We start from the raw sequence: 21005 nt of genomic DNA on the forward strand, positions 1-21005 counted from the left end.
AAGGCACTATGCGTTTTGGACATTTTCCCAAGCACGGTAAAGATGCAGCTCTTTGCAGAAGCTGTTGTGTTGTTTTTTAGGTTTAGGAATCAGCTCATATATGATCTCTACTATGTATTACTTACAAACCACTTAATACTTGACAAACATTAAGTACAGACATTGTTTTGTCATATTTTTGTATTGCTTGGAAACCCGGTGGGATTGGTTGCAAAATCATAAGCAATATAAACCAGCATTTAAATTATATATTACACGTTTATTATGAATGCAACATTTTCTTAAAATTTACATTTTACGAAAAATCAGAAGTATTTACAATTTTATTGCAAGATAAAGTTGTGTGCTCTAATTTACAGTCTGACGTAGTAATAATCCATAAAAACTCAGATCCTTTAGAGTTGTGTTTACAAATCAGTTTCTTTTTTCGGAGGCAGCTACAAAGGATATTGCTGTATACACAAGCAAGAACCAGCTTGCTACATATTTTTTCTTCTCTCTTCCCCATCAGATTGCTACATGCACTTTTTACATCGTTTTTGAATTTCTTTACAAAAAAAGTCTACATAAACTTGTATGGCTTCAAAATTGTAACCTGCACCCAATGCAAATGTATGTATAATCACCCGAATGAAGACTAGTTTGAAAGTGCTGAAAAGTAGCTACTTCATTTAACTTAGAAATGGAAGTAATAGTCCATTAAAAACAGCTGTACAGTTCTGGGTTTTCATTAATGAAATGCTGTCATGTTAAACACAGTTTGATTGCAAAGCAGATTACAATTAAGATTCCAGTAGAAAGGCTGTACCATTTCACATCTGTTAGATATTCCCCATTCAATAAGATCACCAAATTAAAAGCCAGATATACTTGTCCAAGCAGGTGTAAAGTCCAATATCTCCTTAGAGCTAATAACGGAAATCTCATCTGCCAAGTGTATAGCATACGTTAGATTTTATGTAGCCTCTCTAAAGCTTGATTTATTGTAAAGCTTTAGCAGTCCAATTCATCACTGGTTTTGCATTAATTAATTCAAGCAAGTTTTACTGTCTTAATAGATAATTTGAATTAGATCTCGGTATTCAGAACAGTCATATAAAATTCCCACTTGAAGGTTATTAAATTACTTTGCCCCAATACTTTTGATTTTTGTACTGAAAAAATCATTTGATAATACAAATACATAGAAGATTTTCTAAACTAGTAACTTGTTTTAAAAAATGTTACTAACCTGTCACTTTTCTGTGCTTAGGCTGCAGCAAGAAGAGTAGAAGAGAAATATTACAACTGCTAGTTACAGAAAAAAGTAAAACTAATAGAAATGGCAGTGTAGTCACCTTGCTGCCATAATATCCCCTTCTTAAATGGTATTCCTCCCAAAGTACTGTTTACATTCACATCACACAATTCCAAAAGCACTTAATGCAGTCAATGTAAAGGGAAATGCTGGTTTCCTTTAAAAGTGTACATTACCATCTTTCAAGATTCTCATCTTTGGTGACATTAAAGTTAGTATATCAAAATTTCAAAGTCCTGCATGAGGCATCTCCCTTTACTATGGATGCATTTATTGCAATTACCCCATGAGGGAGTGTAATCTACTACTTTAATGTCCTTTAAAACAACCTCCAGCTTCTGCAGATCTCCCTTATAAATCCCCATCAAAAGAATTTTTATGAAGTTGTGTTATACAAACACCACGCTTTCTTCATGAATGGCCAAACTTTGAAAGAGGAAGTGAGGCACATGAATAACAAATTGGATAGGCACAGGCATTTTTAAAGGCACAAATGTTATGAAATTCATATAAAAATAAATTAAATCTACAGCATTAATTCAAACAATCACAACGCCCATAAAAATCACTAACTGCAGAAGTAAATCTTTTCTGTCTTTTGCAAGTTTGTAACACATTGCACTTAGGAGAAAAAAACACTATATAAAACAACATACATGTTAATAATATATGATACATGGGCATCAAGTTACATTTTTTATACATCTCTAACGCAAATATTTTTATGGCACATGTGAATGGAAGAACTACATAGGAGTTTGCCCGTTTTCCTTAAAAACTGGCAATTAAGGAATCTGAAAAATGAGTATTATGGAAAGCTCAGATATTTTTACTCGCCCTCCTACATTTTTACATTTAATGTTTACAGTATAACATAGAGTTTCATACTTCCATTACCACTATTGATTCCTATTTCGACTTCTATATAAATTTACCAAAATTTTAACAAAGTTTCCCAATATTGCAGATGATCATTTACAGACAGTGTTGAAGTTAACTTCAGTGCTATTATAAAGTAATACAAGCTCTGCAAAATGACTTTTGAAAGTGCACATTCTGTCCTGTAGTTCAGCCTTAAAAACGGTCAACATTAAAAAAAAAAAACAATGCATGTGAAAATAGTGTTTGAAAAGTAGAGGGGGCAGAGTGGGTCTCTTGTACTCCTTTAATGACACGACTTTCACAGGTTCATCAGCAGTCTGCCATATACCGTCCTGAAAAACAAAGACACGGTTTTCCTTGTAGTCAGTTGATAAAACAGATTTTGTCAGTGCTTTCCTACAGAGTATGTCATATTACTTTAAATATATAAACATGTCAGCATCTTACCAGTGGCAAATCTCTTCTTAAGGAGGGAAAGCCGATAGCCGGTGCCTACCAGCTCAACATCTACTCCTGAAAGAGTGCTTCCTTCACTTATGAATTGCACTGCAAGTGTTGCTGGTTTACTGGGTCCTTCTGAAAGTTCAAACTTTGCCCTGAGGGATCCAGAACCTATTGAAAGCAGTAAAGAAAAATCTCAGTTTTCTAACAAAGACCAGATCTGATTAAATACATTTCCCCCCAAAAATTAAGAAATTATTTATATTTAAACATTTCAGTTTTAACAAAATCTTTCAGGAGGAACTTCAGAACTTCACTGAGAAGTTAAACTGGTCAATAGGATACAAGGTGAGATAAAATGCATGAGGGTGCAGAAGATCAAACGATTATGTTTTTACTGTTACCATTTTTCTGTAGAACAAAAAGAAGTTCAACTTGCCTCCATTCTCAGATTTCTCTGAAATGCTAGATATCTTCCAGTAAGCTTTCATCTGGTCTGCATTCCTGTGAGAGAAAGGCTGGTTAGTCACAAGCACCAATTTACAGAATTTAATTTCCCTAACTTTACCCAGGTCCTTTACAAGACTGTGCACACATCATCCACATTTTTAAATGTAGGTTTATAGAAATACGGGTCATTTCAACATGGGCTGAACACAAAGCAAACATGTGCATTGCCCCTGAGCCTGCAGCTGAGCCCAGACACACATGCCACATTTTTATACAGTCACTACTGTCCTCTGCACAGGTATGGCTCTACCTGACAACTCCAAAACCTGCGTGGTCTCAAAGAGCAGGAACAGGCCAAACACACTGGAAAAAGTTTGAAAGCTGAATCTTTATGCTTGATGGTGGTGGTACAAGTGGGAACAGCATCAATTGTTTTCACCTATGAGGGACTGTAGGCTGTATGAATGGGAATGTCCCATTTCCATTCTAATAAAACTATAGCTGACATGTATGACACATGATTTACATTCATGACACAGTTTAACTTCTGACTCTGTAGAGGGGCAGAAAAGGGCACCAAGCACAATAGTCTCTGAATGAGACAGACATTTGAACTCTTGGAGCACTCTGCACCATTTCAGCAATGGAAAGCCAACAACTTAAAGCTCTAAGTGGCATGAATTGCTGACAGGTTTGAAATTGTCTTTGGCGTTGGTATAGCAGGAGAGAAATGCTCATGCAAGCAGAACAGATGATAGCAGTCACATGCTGGAGGCAGAATTATAAAACATTTATTCTTAAAAAAAACCACCCAAAAGCTCATCACCCAACCCTCCAGGACAAAGATGCAGGATGACACAAACAATACAGCTGTTTGGGATATGACTAGTTATTTTTTTGTCAACTTGTAAAGCTCAGATTTCTTGCCTTGGGTTGTTGCCTAGCTGAAAGGAAAATAGCTTGGCTTGAGTCCCTTACTCTGATGAATCTGCTGCGAAACTGTCACTAACTGTTCAACCTTCCTAGCTAGCACTAGGTGCTCTGGGAGGCTGTTCCTGCTTTCACTAAGGTTTCACAGCTGATGGTTTTGTGGAAGAAGCTTGGACAGGGGGAGGGCCACCAGAAGTACTGGTCCTGTTTTGCATGTGTACTGAATCTGCTGCAGTAGAATAAGCTTAAGGTGATCTGGTTACAAGTTTCACTCTCTTGAAACCCAGTATCAACTATCAATTTTGGCACTTTTTTTTCCTACTTAAAATGATACTGTATTACCACTTTCTTCACTTAACTGATGAGAATGTATAAACCTGAAGGTTGGATATAATGATTATCAGAAGATACAAATATAATAAAGTATGTGGAACCCGAGCATGACATTTATGTCATGGAATGAGGGATGGAAGTGAGGGTCTGTCTGGCATGGAGTTCACTTTCCTCACACAGTTCCCACACCTGTGGCTACAACAACACTGGTATCACACCATTGTTTCGTCTACATCTGAGCACATATACAACAAACCATATTATATAGTGGGTGGCATCCCTGCCCACTGCATTGCAGATAGATGATCGTTAAGGTTCCTTTCAACCCAAGCCTTTCTATGATTCTATGATGATAACATTTTTTAAACATTAAGATATTTTGGTTTCAAATCACATTATTAAAAACAACTGTCCTGTCTGTTGAACCAAAAGAAACCAAACACTGGAAATTTCAGAGGCATTATATGGTTGGAATGGCTGCATACAGTCTTATTTCAGTTTACATGAAATCAGTTGTGTGTGGTCTGTTTTGGACCAGAAAATATCCTGTACATTTTCTTTGCAAAAAAGAAAAAACACAAATAGCTGTTTCCTTCATTGAATTTTTTTCCAGCTATGAAACTAATGAATACACTGAAAAGAATATGAAATAACAGAAAGAAAAGTATAAACGTTACCATTTTGCAGGTGGAAGTGATTGCATGTTTGTAACTCCTCCATCGACTGGTACCACAACCTGTACATTAGACAGCATGCTAGGCACATTCATAGACTCTGGATTGTATTTGTAATCCACTCTCACATCAGTAGTGTTAGCATTACATTTCCAGTAAGTTGCAAGATTCAAGGGAGTGGACTGGATGCCATTTGAAGATACCTTTAAAACAATAAACCATTGAAAGCAGCTTAATTAAAGTCTCTCCTTTTCCAGGTAGAATTATGGAATGATTGTAATAGCTATAAATTCTGACAAGTGATCAAAAGAACAACTCAATTCTCAGCCTTTAATCTCAGAATTCTGAAGACTGTCACAGCTTACAGTAATTCCCATTCTTTTACATTTAATCTAAATTATTTTAAAAAATGAGTTAAACTCCTTCTGACCCATGGGACTTCTTCCTGTTTTGTCTTTCTTTCACCAAAACAGTTTTGTTTTAGTCTTATACTCTACCTCACACAAGAAAGTTGCCTGTACCAAAATTAATTAATCCTTAGCAGTTACATGGCATATCATTTCAGATGTCTGAACAGCAAGCAGCAAAGGGCAACACACATCACTGGACATGTTGCCAGCAGAACAGTTCTTACCTATTAAAAATATTATTTTTCCGGTGCAGAAGAGTTGGCAGCTGCTGCTTCTGTAGTTGAGATCATGTTGCCGCCCTGCTACACACCCCTGTCATCTTCCTAATCTACTTGAGAAACCTTCCATTTCTCATTTCCCACTGTATCCCAGCAGGGATACAGTGCTGGCTTATATTCAATACAGTGTCCTCTGGGATTCCCAGGTCTTTTCTGACAATCTACTTTCCAGGTGTCTGTTCCTGCTTTAGCAGAGGGTTGGATCAGGTGATCTCTAGAGGTCCCTTCCAACTTCTATGATACTATGAACCAGGGCATAATCTAATACTGACCACTGAGGCACGCCACTAGTTACAGGCCTCCAGCTAGAATTTGCACTACAGATCACCACCTTCTGTGTCCAGCTATTCAGCCATTTAATCTACATCAATGTTTACTTAGCCAGCCAATAATTCAACTGCTCCTCTGCGATGATCTGGTGGAAGACCGTGTCAAAAACCTTACTAAGGTCTAGGCAAACAATATCCACTTCTCTCCCTTCATTTATGAAGCCAGACATTTCATCACAGAAAGTTATCATGTTAGTCTGATAACTACTCCTGATCTCTCTGTCTTTTATGTGTCTCAAAACGGTTTCCAGGATGAGCTGTTTCATTTTATTATGAAGAGAGAGAACAACATATATTCTCATGTATAACATCTGATCAATGACAGCATCCAAAAATTATGCAATTACAAAAGCACATACTATTGAACTACAAAATCAAACAAAAACCTGTAGATGTCCAAATTCAAGGAAAACCTGGCTTTGCTAGAAGTAGCACTGTTTAGCATTTTCATACTTCTGCTGTAGAGGAGTTTTAACAAGATGAAACAGGTCATGAATGCAAGGGAATGACATAAGGCATTACAAGAATGTACTCAGCTAGAGTAGAGCCTAGGTATCTAGGACAGTGAAGTACCCAGAACAGATCTAGATGCAGGATGACAATTCATCTGCATGCTACCAGGCAAAGAACAGTTCTAATTTCTGAATGGATATGGAATCAGCCAGCATCTCCTAAAAAATTCCACAAGGATAAAGATGATTACCTGATACTTTAAAACATCCACATTATAATAGGATGCAGATGGGTTCTGTTCTGATAATTTCTTGAGGTAGACAGTTATAGCTTGCATGTTCATCCAAAAATCCCTTGTAGTGGAGTCACTTTGTGACTGATCACTACAAAGAAAAGAAAGGTAGGTATCAGTATTGAAAGCTCTTATTTTTGATGTCTAAAAATTAAGAATAAATCTTTCCCCTTCTTCACAACTTAAAGCAACTGTTTGTTCTAGTGTTTTATATCACATTGTTGTGCTTTTCTTATTATTAAGGGAAATAATCTGCTTGTCTTGTCCGGTTAAAATTCTCCTGGAGCAACGAGGACTGACACCCCAGGACGCAGTTATGACAGGTTCAGATTTTATATTTAGTAAAATCCACTCATAATATTATCAGGTGCCATAGGAATGTGTATGAGGTCATGTAGAAAGGGTCTTCTAGAAGAAGCATTGTCTAATCTGGAATAAAACCTAAAAGATGTAATTCATTTTGGATAAAATATCACAGATCTGCAGGAAGTGTGTGCAGGCTGAAGCTGACAATGAGCACTTGGAACATAAAAAATGTGAGTGCGATAGTTTGACTCTGGAACAGTGACTTACATACCAGCAGTCTCTTTGATTTGCTTTGACTTTGGCTCTCAGTACAGTATTGTGATTCAATTCCTGCTATTTCAGTCTTTACTAACTACAGATCAGCACTTACTTATCCCCACAGGGACCTTACACAATGAAACCTAGTGTAAAATCTGATGCTTCACCATTAGGTGAAATCCAAAACAAATTCTGATTCTTCCACAAATATCACTCTCATAAAAATCTGCCATTTACATAAATACTAAGCAAACAATAGTCTAATAGTATATGATGAAAAGTCATATTGCTACCATGTGGTTTAAATTTCCTAAGAGTCCTTTAGATGCATTATTTCTAATCTGAAGTGGAGTGTTACAGCACACAGACAGGAATACTAGACATTTTCCTATTTTTTTTCACAATATACTTTCTCAGTACAATTCACTCTATATGCTGAAATGTAACTATTAAAGATCAAAATGAAATTAAATACAAAAGAAGTGATGCATACAGCTTAATTCTTCTGGCTATTCCAATAATTAAAAACAATGTCCTGCCGATGAATGTTAAACTGTTTTTCAAATCCTGGTTTTGACATTTTTTCTTCATATCCATAACTGGTTACATTGTTCATGTAGTTTGACAGGAAAAAAGTTAATTTTTTAAAATTGCTTATGAAATCATTTCATCTATAAAATGTGTGCAAAAGCACAGCTACATCTGCAAACTACTTTTTGTGGTTCCTGTTATAATCAGTTAATTGCTGATAATTTTAGTGGTGGCAGCAGAGAAAAAATGAGGTAAACAAGATTAATTAATGGAACTGAATCAAGTACATAGACAGACAAGTATACAACAAGAAATCATGTAATTTACTATTATATAAAAAAAAAAATAAATAATACAAAACCTGTATACAAGTTGTGCATTTGGAAGAATCTGCTCTAGTTTGCTTGTGTTTTTTACCCTGAAGCAGAGCACACCTGGAGATGGGTTGCTGGTGAATACTTTAATAATCCCACTAGGGAATGATACTGTCATATCGCCAGTGATCTTCACAATACACCTAGGAGAATGAAAATATTGTTTTTATTGCAACTCATTAACTTCCTAATTTTAATACTGACTGTAAAGAAATCACTATACTTTCACAATCTGGTAAGATGAACTCATAACAAAACATCAATTTTAAATGAGGATAATGTGGCACTGTAACTATCACATGTGACAATGTATTATCACTTTCACACTGAAAGTCAGGTGAAGTAAGTGAAAATGAAAGTACAGCTGATTAAGCATACAGTAGTCTCAGTGGATATTCTTCAGGCTCTGAAAATGTGGCACGACTATGCTTAGGCAAAGCCTATGTAGCATAGAAAGGGATGTGATAGGGCGAATGAGGTGCTTTTACAGCTGCCCAAAATTACACACAGTACCTACACGATTATAACAAAAACCCTTCTCATTTTCAATATTCTCACTGAACACATTTTTGTAAAGCAGAGAAATATAAACTCCTAGCAAGACAACAGAAAGCAATGAGCCACTGCTGTCTTTTACACTAGGGGAAAGAGCCTGATGAAACCTCTTACCAATGCATATGCACTTTCCCCTGTAAATTACAAATAAAAACAGTGTTTTCTTATTATAACTTATTACATTCAAAACGATTTACTATTTAACTAACTTTGAAGGATCTGCTCCTTTAAAGTAGGCGTTAACAGATTCTGTTAGGGCTACTGCAACAGGTAAGGTGTCCTGGTTTCCAAGGCTGACAGGGCTGGGACCACGTGAAACACCTAGAATACATACAGTGTACAGGTTTAACTTATGAAAGCTTAGCAATAGATTTCAGAACTGTTGATGTCTGTCATTTTCAAAAGACATTACTACCATCACAGTCACAGTACAGCCTGAAGTAGTACTTGGATGCTATCGGGGAAAAAACATTGTACAGTACAATCACATAATTAAAACACTGCTTAGCAGCCTAAGAAAACAGGACTATTGGTCTGACATATTGTCAATGGACAGACATTAAGGAAATATACACCAGACACAGAAACGCTGCATTAAAATGGCTAATGACGACACCAAAGTCAACAGATATAAAGAACATTAGACATTAGCTACAATACGTTAAAAAACAAAACACAAAACCTACTGTATGCTTACTGCATGGAAAAATGTATGATAAAATGGTCAGGGAAATGCAAAGAATTCAACTACAGTTTTCTAAGAACTTAAATGCAAACAGATTAATATTATCCCGCATTAATGAATTGTTGAATATAATAATAAGGTTAGAACTTCTGTGCAGAAATTACTGTAAAAATATTTTGCTAAGGTTTCTAACATTTATGGGAATACCTTGAAAATACCTGGACATACACAGCAGTTCACAAAAGTAATTATCAGGCTTGTATCAGCCTTCATAGGTGCCTGTGCATACACAATAGAGTTAAAATGCAGAGCTATAAAAACCAATGTAGACCTCATGCTAAGGTTTTTTTTAAAACAGAGCAACCGACAAAGCTGATTGTCATGGGATTTCACTTTCTCCTGGTGTTTTCCATGTGGAGCTCGCTTCTTAATATAAACCATAATACTACAAGTTCCGTCTTTTTCACTAGCAGCAGCTTACTAGAGAGCATCTTCATCACTTCTTGTACCACCAGTGAACTAGTTTATGTCACATAATGTATCTACCAGAAGGAAGACATAGTCTTTTGCCGCGTGATGAGTAAGAAATTAATTTCGTATCATAAAGTAGAAACAAAATTCTGCATAATAATGCCAAAGGCACACTAATTCTACATACTCTAACTTAGCATCTGTGTCTTCTGAACATAAACAGTAAGTTGGGACCTCATTCCTCAGGGAAGGTCTAATATGAGATCTTACCCTTAAATTCAGAGATAAGTGAAAGTGAAACAACAGGATAGGAAAAGACAGTAGGGTTGGTCTAATTTTGATACTTCCATAACTTGCTCTCCATAAAGATTTGTTGCGTAAGGTATTAAAATGTTCAGCATACTTCCTAGCACTATGAAAAAGTGTTGGAGTAGCTTCACATCTGCTTAGATGCACAGCATTGCTCTGGCCACAAAACAAAAAATTCTTGAGTGAATGAATTAATGTGATGCTGTTTTTGTTTGTTTGTTTTGTTTTGTTTGTTTTATTTAAAAACAATTATTAAATGAATATTAAGTCATTTTATTTGATATTTCAAAGTGCACACGGGTGAAGTTTCCAGTGTTTATGACACTTCCTGAAATCTAGCAAAAAAAATGCTGTGATTTTCAGTAGACTTAGGAATCCAGAAGTCATGATATCAAAAAAAAGTCACAACAACCAGATCCATTCAAGAAATTATGTTCGATGAAATATTGAGTTCCAGAAGTATTTTCCATCCAAGCCAAAATATGCATTTGATGGAAAACAAACAACTGCAGAACAGGAAGAGGCCATTATACCGTATTAATTGTCAGACTACTCATAGATTTATCCATTCTACCTAAATCTTATAATATCCTTGTGAATACCTTTACATTGATATCTGAAAATTATGTAATGTGAATACTTAAATTATTTTTCCATCAAAAAGAAAAATATTCATTTATTGACTGAATAGGGAAACTCATCAGGAACAATAAGTTTTTTTTTTACATTTTTCTGGTAACACCAAAGCAAATACATACATCTATGCATTTCTCTGAGATGTATCTGAGTGACTACTTAATTGTACAGCCCTCACTTTTCAAGACCATTTGTGATTAATTATAATCTAACCACTTTGCTAAAAACCAATAAACAGAAAGATGCTTTGCAGCTGAAAATACAAGCCTAAAAATGTAATGCAGCAATATACTGCTTCAGTGCTCTCAGGGTTTGCTGCAACCTCTCAGAGGGACAGGATGCCACAAAATTGTGCCATCTTGGATTGCAGCTCAAGCTTCTAGCAGTAGGACCTTCAGCAATGCCAGCTAAGCTAGTCTTGATGCCTTGCTATCAACCTGATCACCACTAACAGCTTCTCAGCTATGGTAACACATAGTGGCACTGCCATGGACAAGAAGGGTGGCAAACTGCAGAAAATAAGACTGCACCACTGGTCACAAATAGGGCAATATTTGATCAAGAGGTTTCAGTTCATTTTAGGCATGAAGACTTGGTAGTTCTAATATTGACTAAGTATACCCTAATTTATTTGCATCTTCATAGCTTTGTATTACACGAAAAAATACAAAAATTTTACCTAACTTGTCTTAGGAGAACAAGGGTTATCAGAGTTAAAATGTATTTTCTGATCTTGAATGAAAGTTGCTTTGCAAACTTTGAGGCAAAAGACCAGGTTTTAGCTTGTTTTGGAGGGATAGACAGAAGATAATAACGTATTATACTTTAATATACCAAGTTATGCCAAGTTTTGGTGATTTTGATAATATGTAACTCATTAAGTAGTTTTGCTTTCAAGCTACTTGTATCTGCCAGACATCAGAAATAGTTGGAGAAACCTCTTTTTTTTTTCAAAGAAATGCTATTTTATTAGGTGCACTGTATTAGGATGATTAGTTAACATGTAAATCTGCATCTAATACAATACCTGGTGGAGTGTCACAAAGCTTTTCTATTGTAGGAAGTGTTCCAATCAAAAGATCATCCTCTATTATGTTTAAATGAAACAAAACATTGCAAGAAAACAAAATATTTCAAGCAAAAATAGATGTTAATTTACATACACAAATTCTCTGCAAATGAATATAATGCTGACACATAAAAGAAATATGCCTTCAAGTTCACATTCACCTCATAAACACTAGATTGAGCAAAAACTGCAATATAGGCAGTAGTGCAGAGCATCCTCATGCCCCAGAGTCACTCAGCATTCTGCACCCACCTCTCCAGGACTACTCAATTCCCACACACTAAGCAGACAGAACTGAGCCCGTTCATTTTTGCTAGACCAGGTTAATAATCATGCCAAATCCCTTTGACAGCGCATACCTCCTTACCTTCTTCCTCATATACACACACGCACATGCAGAGAACTGGAGCTAATGAGACTGCTGCCATTAACTGCTAAGGCTTGAGGAAGTGAGTCTGGATGGACTTTGACAATCAAAATATCAGTCATCTTTCTGTGATGTGTCTCAGCATTTGGTGATTAGTAGACATTGAACTGTGTCACTACCACAGCATCTAATGCTGGTTAGACCAAACTAACTTAGGTCTTGCAGTAGGAGAAAATTGCTGTACAACCTTTCAGGTGGAATACCCCCTAGAAAGCTGTGTGGATGCCTTCCAGAGATGCTGAGCCTGGCTGAGAAATCCTTGGCATCAGTAACATTCACAGATAATGAACTGCTAACTCCAAGTCTGACTTAGCTTGGGACCGAAGTGTAACAGCATTCAGGAATTAAATATTACAATTCTGCTAAAGAAGCAAGTTAAAACGTATTTAAAAACAACAACAACAAAAGAAGCAAACAAAACACTTCTGAAACCTCCTTACTGTTTGTTACAATCAAATATAAAAACTCAAGGACTTTCCCCTAAAAACATGAGAAAAATCTCTGAAATTTGTGACAATATGTAAAGACTGATCTGCTTTTCATCTTCATCTTTTTTGACTGTTCTTGCTTTTATCAACCAGCTCTTTTTAGGTAATATAACTCAATAATTTGAAGAAAAAGACGCATATTTTTGTGGGTTTTTTTTTGTTGTTTGTTTGTTTGTTTGTTTTTTAAACTGAAATTATAACAATAAAAAACAAATACAAATAGCACAGAATTCTGTTTTGAACATGTATATGCATTTGAGATTATCAGCATCCTTAAATATTTCTGCACTTATAAAATAACAAATTCCAAACAAATATATGATAACATGCTGTGCTTGATAAGCACATACACAAAAACACAAAATCATACAGTATTTCAGTTTTGAAAAATATTTCACTGAAGAACAGGTCAAAATTGGATCAATGGTCTAACCTAATCAAATGAACTGTTCTGACAGGACAGAACAGTGTCCTGTCAATTAGCAGTAGGTATTTCAAAGGATACTTGAGGTACCCAAACTAGACTTACACATGGAACAACTAAACGCAAGGAATGGTTTTCCTAAGAAACACAAGCAAAACACAGTGGTAAAATTAAACCACCCCTAGCAAGTTAATATGGTTAACGGAACTTACCAACTGTAGGTGTATTTGCTGCGCTAAGTGAAGCAGAAGAGGATATTGAGGAGATGCTCTCTGCACGTGCCAAGGGAGCTGCAGGTGGTGGACTTGAATTTGAGGTCAGTGGAGGGCTGAATGGCCTAGGCTGAACAAAGGAGATCACAAGAGTATCAAACAAGTAGAAAGACATTTAAAAATCAATTTTGCAAACAGAAAAAGTACTGTAAGTAGAAGAGATCTTAATTTCATTTTACAATAAATGCCTAAGTGTTTCTTAGATCTTTTAACGCTCTGTATAACCTACTTTACAGCACAGAACAGAGAAGAAAAATTTTCCCTGGAGTCTGTAGAATCATAGAATGGTTTGGGTTGGATGGGACCTGTAAGATCAGCTAATTTCAAACCCCCTGTTATAGGCAGAGACACATCCCTCCCTCTAGACCAGGTTGGCTAAAGCCCCATCCAGCCTGGCCTTAAACACCCCAGGGAGGGGGCAAACACAGCCTCCCTGGGCAACCTGTTCCAGTGTCTCACCACCCTCACAGTAAGAATTCCTTCCCAATACCTAGACTAAATCTACCCTCTTCCAGATTAAGCCATTTCCCCTTGTGACAGGTCACAACATGCCCTCACAAAAAGGCTCTCCTTAGTTTTTCTGTAGGCCCCCTTTAGATACTGGAAGGCCACTATAATGTCCCCCCCATAGCCTTCTCTTCTCCAAGGAGAAGAGTAACATCTCTCTCAGCCTGTCCCCATAGGCTTGCTAGGCCATGTAGTATCTTGCAAATTTGAAACACAGGAAGGGAGAAGATCTTACCACAGTAACATTTTTTTCAAGTAACAGAACCCAAAGAATCGTAATATTCATAGAAGAGATTAAGCATGGCTTGTTTCGATATGCTGCCTGAGTATGTGTATTCTTTGCTGCATTCCTTATCAGTAGGTGGACTTAGGCAGGAAGCACAGACAACCTCTCTCTATCTTGATGGGCTGGAATTCACTACTTCCCTTCACCAGGCACCTCCACCAAGGGCAGGGTGAAGTCGCAGCATGTCTACTTGTATCAAAATATAATACCAAATACTTGTATCAAAATATTATATAAAAATATAATCTGCTTAATACCACTAATTCCCCAAAGTTTTAGTGATATTTCTACATCCAAGATCAGTTAAGAATTACTTTTGTTATAGTAAAACACTTGTTGCAAACAGCGCCCATACCACTCTGGCAGTGGTGAAAATCTGAGTATTTAACTAAGCCCTGACTGGAAAGTAAGTCCATTGTAACAGTGTGAACAAGTGGTATATCTGACATTGACCTACAAACAAGAATGTTTTAACAAATCAATACATACTATTTCATTAATTCCACTAAGTTTCGCTGTAGACAGTTTTGCTCTTGAAGCAGGCCTTGGAGGGGGTACAATGGTGCCTACAGTAAGAGGAGTTGTGGGTCTTGCTGAAAGAAAACAAATGTAAGAAAATCAAAATTAGAAAGGTCACAGTGAACATAAATAGGTACTCAACTGAATAAAAACATCTGAAGTTATGTCTTTATTAAAAGTTCCTGTTTTACAGTTCTTTTTTGTAAGATCCACCACAAATCAAAAATTATTTTAAAGGGGCCATGAAATACTCTGAAAAGTGACTCTAAAAATGGCATCATAGTATTTCTCATTGCTCTCTATTTTCTAACAATTAATCTCAGAGATCTGTATGCAAAAAATGCTTTTAACTGAGTTCTTTATTTTTTTAATTTTTTAATTTTTTTTTGTATATTCTATACAGATTCAGAATATAGAGCAATCTTTTGTGTCTTACCATAAATGAAAAATTCAGTGGAAATTCACATTTGGTCCTGGTTGATAACAGCAAAACTGTTAATATCAAATCACGCCTTCTGAATTTCCACTGATTTCAGTAGGTAAATGCCAATTTAACACAAATAATTCAGCAAATAACTCTGTTGATTGAAGAACACAGTAGCTCTTTATTGTCTCCTTTAGCACACCTGACAGATCTTAAAAGCAATACAAGATACTGCCCCCATGTCCTTCTAAATCTACTAGGCATAACCAGCAGATGATGGCAGCAGTATAAAGATGCCACTTTTATACAGTCACATTTCTGAAGAGAACTGTATTTGAAAATAAAGGTTAAATGCCATCCAATGAGTACGCCATAACTTCAAAATAGAAACCCTAATATATAGTTATAGTTGCTGAGTATCTTATCAGCTCCCTCAAAAGAATGCAAGGTGCTGTGTTTAGATTGGAGCTATCCCAGATGTGTACAGACTGGGAGAACTCCTTGAAAGCAGTCCTGCAGAGGACTTGGGGGTCCATGGACTAACAGCTGGGTATGAATCATCAGCGTGTACCTGCAGCCTGGAACTCCATCAGAAGAGTGGCTAGCAAGGAGAGGGAGGTGATTATCCTTCTCTACTCTGCCCTCACTAGGCCCCATCTGGAGTACTGTGTCTGGTACTGGGGCCCCCAGCACAAGAATGATGTGGAACTGTTGGAGAGGTTCACTTCTCTGAAGACAGACTGAGGGAGCTGGGCTTATTCAGCCTGGAGAAAAGGTGGCCCTGGGGAGACCTCACTGTGGCCTTGTAGTACATGAGGCGAACTTAGAAAACTTTTTACATGGGTAGACAGTGATAGGACAAGGGGAAATGGTTTTAAAGTATAAGAGGGGAATTGAGATTAGATGTCAGGGGAAGTGTCTCATGAAAGGGTGGTGAGGCACTGACACAGACTGCCCAGAGAAGATGTGGATGCCCTGGAGGAATTCAAGGGACAGGCTGGATGGGGCCCTGAGCAGTCTGAGCTGGTGAGTAGCAAACAAGTCTAAGGGAGGGAGTTGACACTTGGTGATTTTTAATGCCCTTTTCAATACAAGCCATACCACGATGCTGTGAAATTACTCTGGATAGTTCTTTTTTGATTAAGTAAGGTCATGTTAAGATTAAGTTAAAGTTATGCAATTTTTATTTTTCAGGCGCCCAGCATAACTCTGCCCTCACTGAGGTAAGGGAGCTCCATTGCTGACTTGGGAAGAAATCTGGCCAGTACTGACTACATCCATCGTATGCCCAGGTATATGCTAAACAACAGCAAATCTTCTTCAGTATCACAGGTATTCAGCAAATCATGGTACATTTGCTCAAATGCTTGTTGATTTGCTCTTCCAATATGTAGCATTATTCTAATATGATACACTCCTTAAAATACTGGGTGTTAAGGAAGGAACTGTTCTCAGTCAAATTTAATTAATTTAACCTGATCTATAGAAAGCAGGTTCAAAATACGTCTGTTTAAGAATGGAACTGTTTATGCAAGATCAAGCAGTTAATCTTTGAGACTTCATTGCTCTCTGACATTCCAGAAAAGCTCATGTGTATTTCCAGAAAAGCTAAGCCACATGTAGTTAAGAAAAAGAAGTGCCTTTACAGTTAAATAAATTGATTTTTCTTCTTATGTCAAGCTGAATTTTTATTTCAGTCCTAAGTTTCGATGAAATTGGTGCTAACAAGCAATTTAGTACATTCTAAGTTAAGAAGTTAATTTTAATATTAGGTAAGCTAGAATGCTGAAATGAAAAATCAGTCCAAAGCTTGCTTTTTGGGGTCAGTTATTAGCAAAGAGAAGTACACAATGCATGCTTGCCATACCCTTGTTTGAACGAACACAAGGAGACACTAAACTATAGTCCAGATGTGCTGAAGATGATGTAGGAGACATTTCAGTGCCAGTTTCTTCAATGAATAATTGTTCATGGCATATAGCATTATTTGAAAGGTCACTCTGATCCTCAGAAGCACAGCGGTTGGAAGAATTCCCAAGCAAAGCAGAAGAGGCAAGGCAGGCATTTTCAGTTTTAAAATGTAATCTCTGTTGCTCCTTCTTGTCTGTGCTTGTGTCTCTAATTGTAAAAAGTTCATCAGCGAAGGAAATCCACTGACTCTGAGACCACGAACCAGAGGATAAAGTACTGATACTCCCTGATGGTGCTTCTACACCAGATTTGCACGAAGTGCTAATTATGAAGTCTGGTGAGGATGGGCTTCCAGACCCAGAATCTGTCTGGAGTCCAAGCAAAGACTGAGACACTCTACATCCAGGAAAGTCATTGGTAGATGAGGAGGATTTCCTACTGTGCTCTCTTAGAGTAGCTGAAGGAAAAGGTAAGAATTGAAACAAGATGGAATACTGAAATGATAAAATATAAATCCAGACTTAAAAGATGTACTCAATATCAATATCCTTTGCATGATTACTGGCCAGCATGAAAAATAATTGCTATATTAGGATAAAAATCACACCACTTACAAATAAAAAAGAAAAACAAAACAGCCATATATCATATTGGCTTTGTTCATACTGTCAGCCACGTCACTCTCCATTCCTTATGCAAGTCAAGAAGTAATTTATGGTTTTCCTTTCCCCTTAAGTCTCAAATTTTCACGATTTTGTTTATTCTCTAATTTCCTCTCTATCATGTTGAGTTTAACTTCCTCATGTCCTTTGATTTTCCTTTCTGGTATCCTAATCCATTTTTACTTCCTTTCAACAGCTTTTTCCTTTCAACTTCTTTCAAAACAACTTATTCAAATCTACTCTTCTACGTTCCCTCCAAACATTTATGCTCTTACCCACACCTGTAATGGCCCAATATAAATGGCTGTTCAGTGATGATGACACTTAAGTTATGAGTTCCTGCTTCTTATTTCTCTGTTTGTATAAACTCATTTTTAGTGAGTCACAGTTTGCATGAGTCATCATCTACCCCAGTTTATTTTCTCTCATCCCAGATTCTTCAACTTGTCAGAAAATGAGAGTCTCCCACTAGTTTTCCCTGAACTTGGCTGTTGCCTGTTGGAGTAGATGACAACAGAAGCAGCAAATGCAGTTAGTCAACTCTCTAACGTCTTGCAGAGTGGCAAAGCTAAGAGCAACAGCAGATTGACACAGAGAATTAAAAAGAGAGCAATAAATTTATAAGTTCACATTAGAAGCACAGGTCTCTAAAGTTTTCTTTCTGTCATGAACAAGTACATTATCTAAGACAAGACAGACACTTAACACAGCTTTCTCTTTCTGACATTTTTAATGTATTTTATGTACTTCGGTACTTAAAATATCATTCAAAGCCTTTGAAATGCAACTGTAAATCCCATACCAAAACTATGGGGAAATGTGCAGGATTATTTATAAAATGCCTGTTATTTATAAAATGCCATTAAGAATGGGGAAGATAAATAAAAAAGCATTTATAAACTATCAGTAGATCACTAAAAATGTATGTTGTGTTTGTTCAAGATAACAAAGCTAGCTTAAATGTCTAATAAAACAGGATTATTCGTGGATGACCAAAGTTTACTTCTATGCTGCATAAACCACAGCCTGCAAAAATACCACAGTGGTTTAGGTGTTCAATGATTAACACAGAGTTATGAAGCAGTATCCTAAGAAATGCTTTAACGCGAAAAAGACAGAAGTATCTATGGGACGTGCTAGATCAAACTTTGTACATAAAGCAAGCAATTTATTGTATATTTAAGCAATTTAAGTTTTGGATTGAAACTGTCAAAACCTTTCAACAGAAGCATTATTTATATCAACATTCAACTCAGAAATAAAGCACCGAGTCCTATAGGTTTCAAAAGAGAATAAGATCAAAGTTGTGTACTTTCAAAAGCTGCAGGTTAATGAGCATGAGAAGCTAACATAGCGTAAACAACAATTCGAACTACTGCAACTCAGTAAAAAAAAAATTAATTCAAAATGTATTACTACTTTGATATATTTTAGTACGCTTTCTTTCTACTTAACAGCACGGATCACTTCACAAATGTAAACAGCTTAGTAAATTCCTAGAACAACAATCCTTTTAATAATTATTTAGCAGAGAAATATTACGAAGGCAAAATATTCAGATATTTAGATATTTCTCATATCTAAAATTGACTTGCATATCTAAGATTTACTTTTGCCCACAAGGCACTACGTTCCACCAGTTTCAATCAAATATAGGGATTTGCACATGAGCCACTTTTAGGAGGTGCGAGGCCATGTGCAGACTCCCCCTGAAGTCTGGCTACTGATCCCAATGATCTGTCACTGCTCATCAGCCAGAGGCTGTTCTCTCCACAGTTCTGCTGACAGGAGGGACTGTATCAACTTTTTCTAATCTGCTTTACTCTCCAACCCATGAGTAGCAAAAAATCAGCTAACCACAAACAAAGCTTCAGTCTGTAGATGTGGCCACCTCAAGTCCCAGACTACAGGCAGTGTGTAGGTCTCTGTCTAACTCCTGGACAGATGATCACCTGTCCTGCAGGATAGTTGTTGGCTGACTTGAAGAAGCTATGCCACCAAGTGGAGGAGTAACAAGAGGAAACGAGCATGTAACATCAGAGGGAAATGACAGAAGCTGGAGACTTCAGGCACTAAAAGGAAAGCTCCTGCGTCTCCTAAGAGAGCCTACAACTCTTGACCAGTCAAGTCACTATAAGGGTTGACTCCCTGCTATATAGGACAAACTCAACTCAAGCTATCAACTAGATAGGTTTGCTTCCTGCTGGGAGCCTGAATCTAGGATATTATGCAGGGACTGCTGAATCTTGTGACTACTAGCCCCTCTGTTCTTCCATGTGAAGCATACATGAGACTTCTAATTCATAGCATCAGCACTGAATAGAGAGCTCTCACTGGGAGCAGCAGTCAACAGCATGGGGCTTAGGTTGCCTTCTACTCAATTTCACCAGTGAGGGGAAAGAGCATCAGAAGGGCAGTAATAAAAGAGGTCAGAAAATGACTGCAAAACTGGTGGTGGTGACAGGGCTTGGGGTTCTGTGGCCATGAAACCTTGTACATAGATCCATGCGACTCTCATAACAGAATCATGAATTCATACAGAAAACTGGCCCTTCACTGTGAAGTGTTATGGAGGCTTTGTACTAAATAGTCCAGCAGCCTTATCTAGAAAGAAGAAATCTATTCCTGTTCAAAATGGATGCTCAGCTTAGCTCATAGTTGCTGCAACAACCTCCATTTTGTCTTTCAGCCCTACCAGCAAAAGAAGTTGTTGGTATTATTCCTTCAGCACAAATGACCAATTTTGGAAAGGATGAGGAGAGAAAAAAACAAAAGCAAAACAGAATTTTCCAGAGGTTTCTTGTGTTCGCCCTCCCTGTTTGCTCCCAAGCTTGGAAGCTCAATATATCATACCTCCAGTATTATTCATAACATGGGATACCACTTTAAAAATTCTTTCATTTTAATGATTTAAACACATGCAACTACTAAAGAAATAACCACAGAACATCCCAAAGAATATGCAGAAAACACTTCCCTACTATCAAATATCTTACCTGAGGAGGATGAGGAAGCCAAGGAGGCTGAAGAGGAAGATTCAATAGAACTGCTGAACAGTGGATCCCATGCCAGAAGGTCACTGTTCCCCTTTCTATAGTAAGAGTTACAATTGGAATACACAT

The 21005-nt window shown here is 37.0% G+C and overlaps 1 protein-coding gene across 5 annotated transcripts in view; it reads right to left on the reverse strand.

Moving 5' to 3' along the window:
• Positions 1 to 238: 238 nt before the first annotated feature.
• Positions 239 to 21005, reverse strand: part of FCHO2 (FCH and mu domain containing endocytic adaptor 2) — a 79438-nt gene continuing 58671 nt past the window's right edge. For 2 of the 5 annotated variants that reach the window (XM_015848831.2, XM_015848832.2), the window contains exons 17-27: positions 20880 to 20974; positions 17178 to 17678; positions 14857 to 14960; positions 13515 to 13644; positions 9003 to 9114; positions 8226 to 8381; positions 6728 to 6860; positions 5011 to 5210; positions 3060 to 3124; positions 2627 to 2791; positions 239 to 2511 (exon numbers count right to left, since the gene is read on the reverse strand). In XM_015848831.2, the coding sequence (XP_015704317.1) occupies positions 2489 to 2511; positions 2627 to 2791; positions 3060 to 3124; positions 5011 to 5210; positions 6728 to 6860; positions 8226 to 8381; positions 9003 to 9114; positions 13515 to 13644; positions 14857 to 14960; positions 17178 to 17678; positions 20880 to 20974 (1684 nt within the window). In that variant the 3' untranslated portion in view covers positions 239 to 2488. Of the gene's footprint in view, positions 2512 to 2626; positions 2792 to 3059; positions 3125 to 5010; positions 5211 to 6727; positions 6861 to 8225; positions 8382 to 9002; positions 9115 to 13514; positions 13645 to 14856; positions 14961 to 17177; positions 17679 to 20879; positions 20975 to 21005 lie in introns of those variants that run through there. The other 3 variants (XM_015848834.2, XM_015848833.2, XM_015848835.2) reach the window with 2 other exon arrangements.

This window comes from Coturnix japonica, chromosome Z (genome assembly GCF_001577835.2).
Source record: "Coturnix japonica isolate 7356 chromosome Z, Coturnix japonica 2.1, whole genome shotgun sequence".
Classification (NCBI taxonomy): Eukaryota; Metazoa; Chordata; class Aves; order Galliformes; family Phasianidae; genus Coturnix; species Coturnix japonica.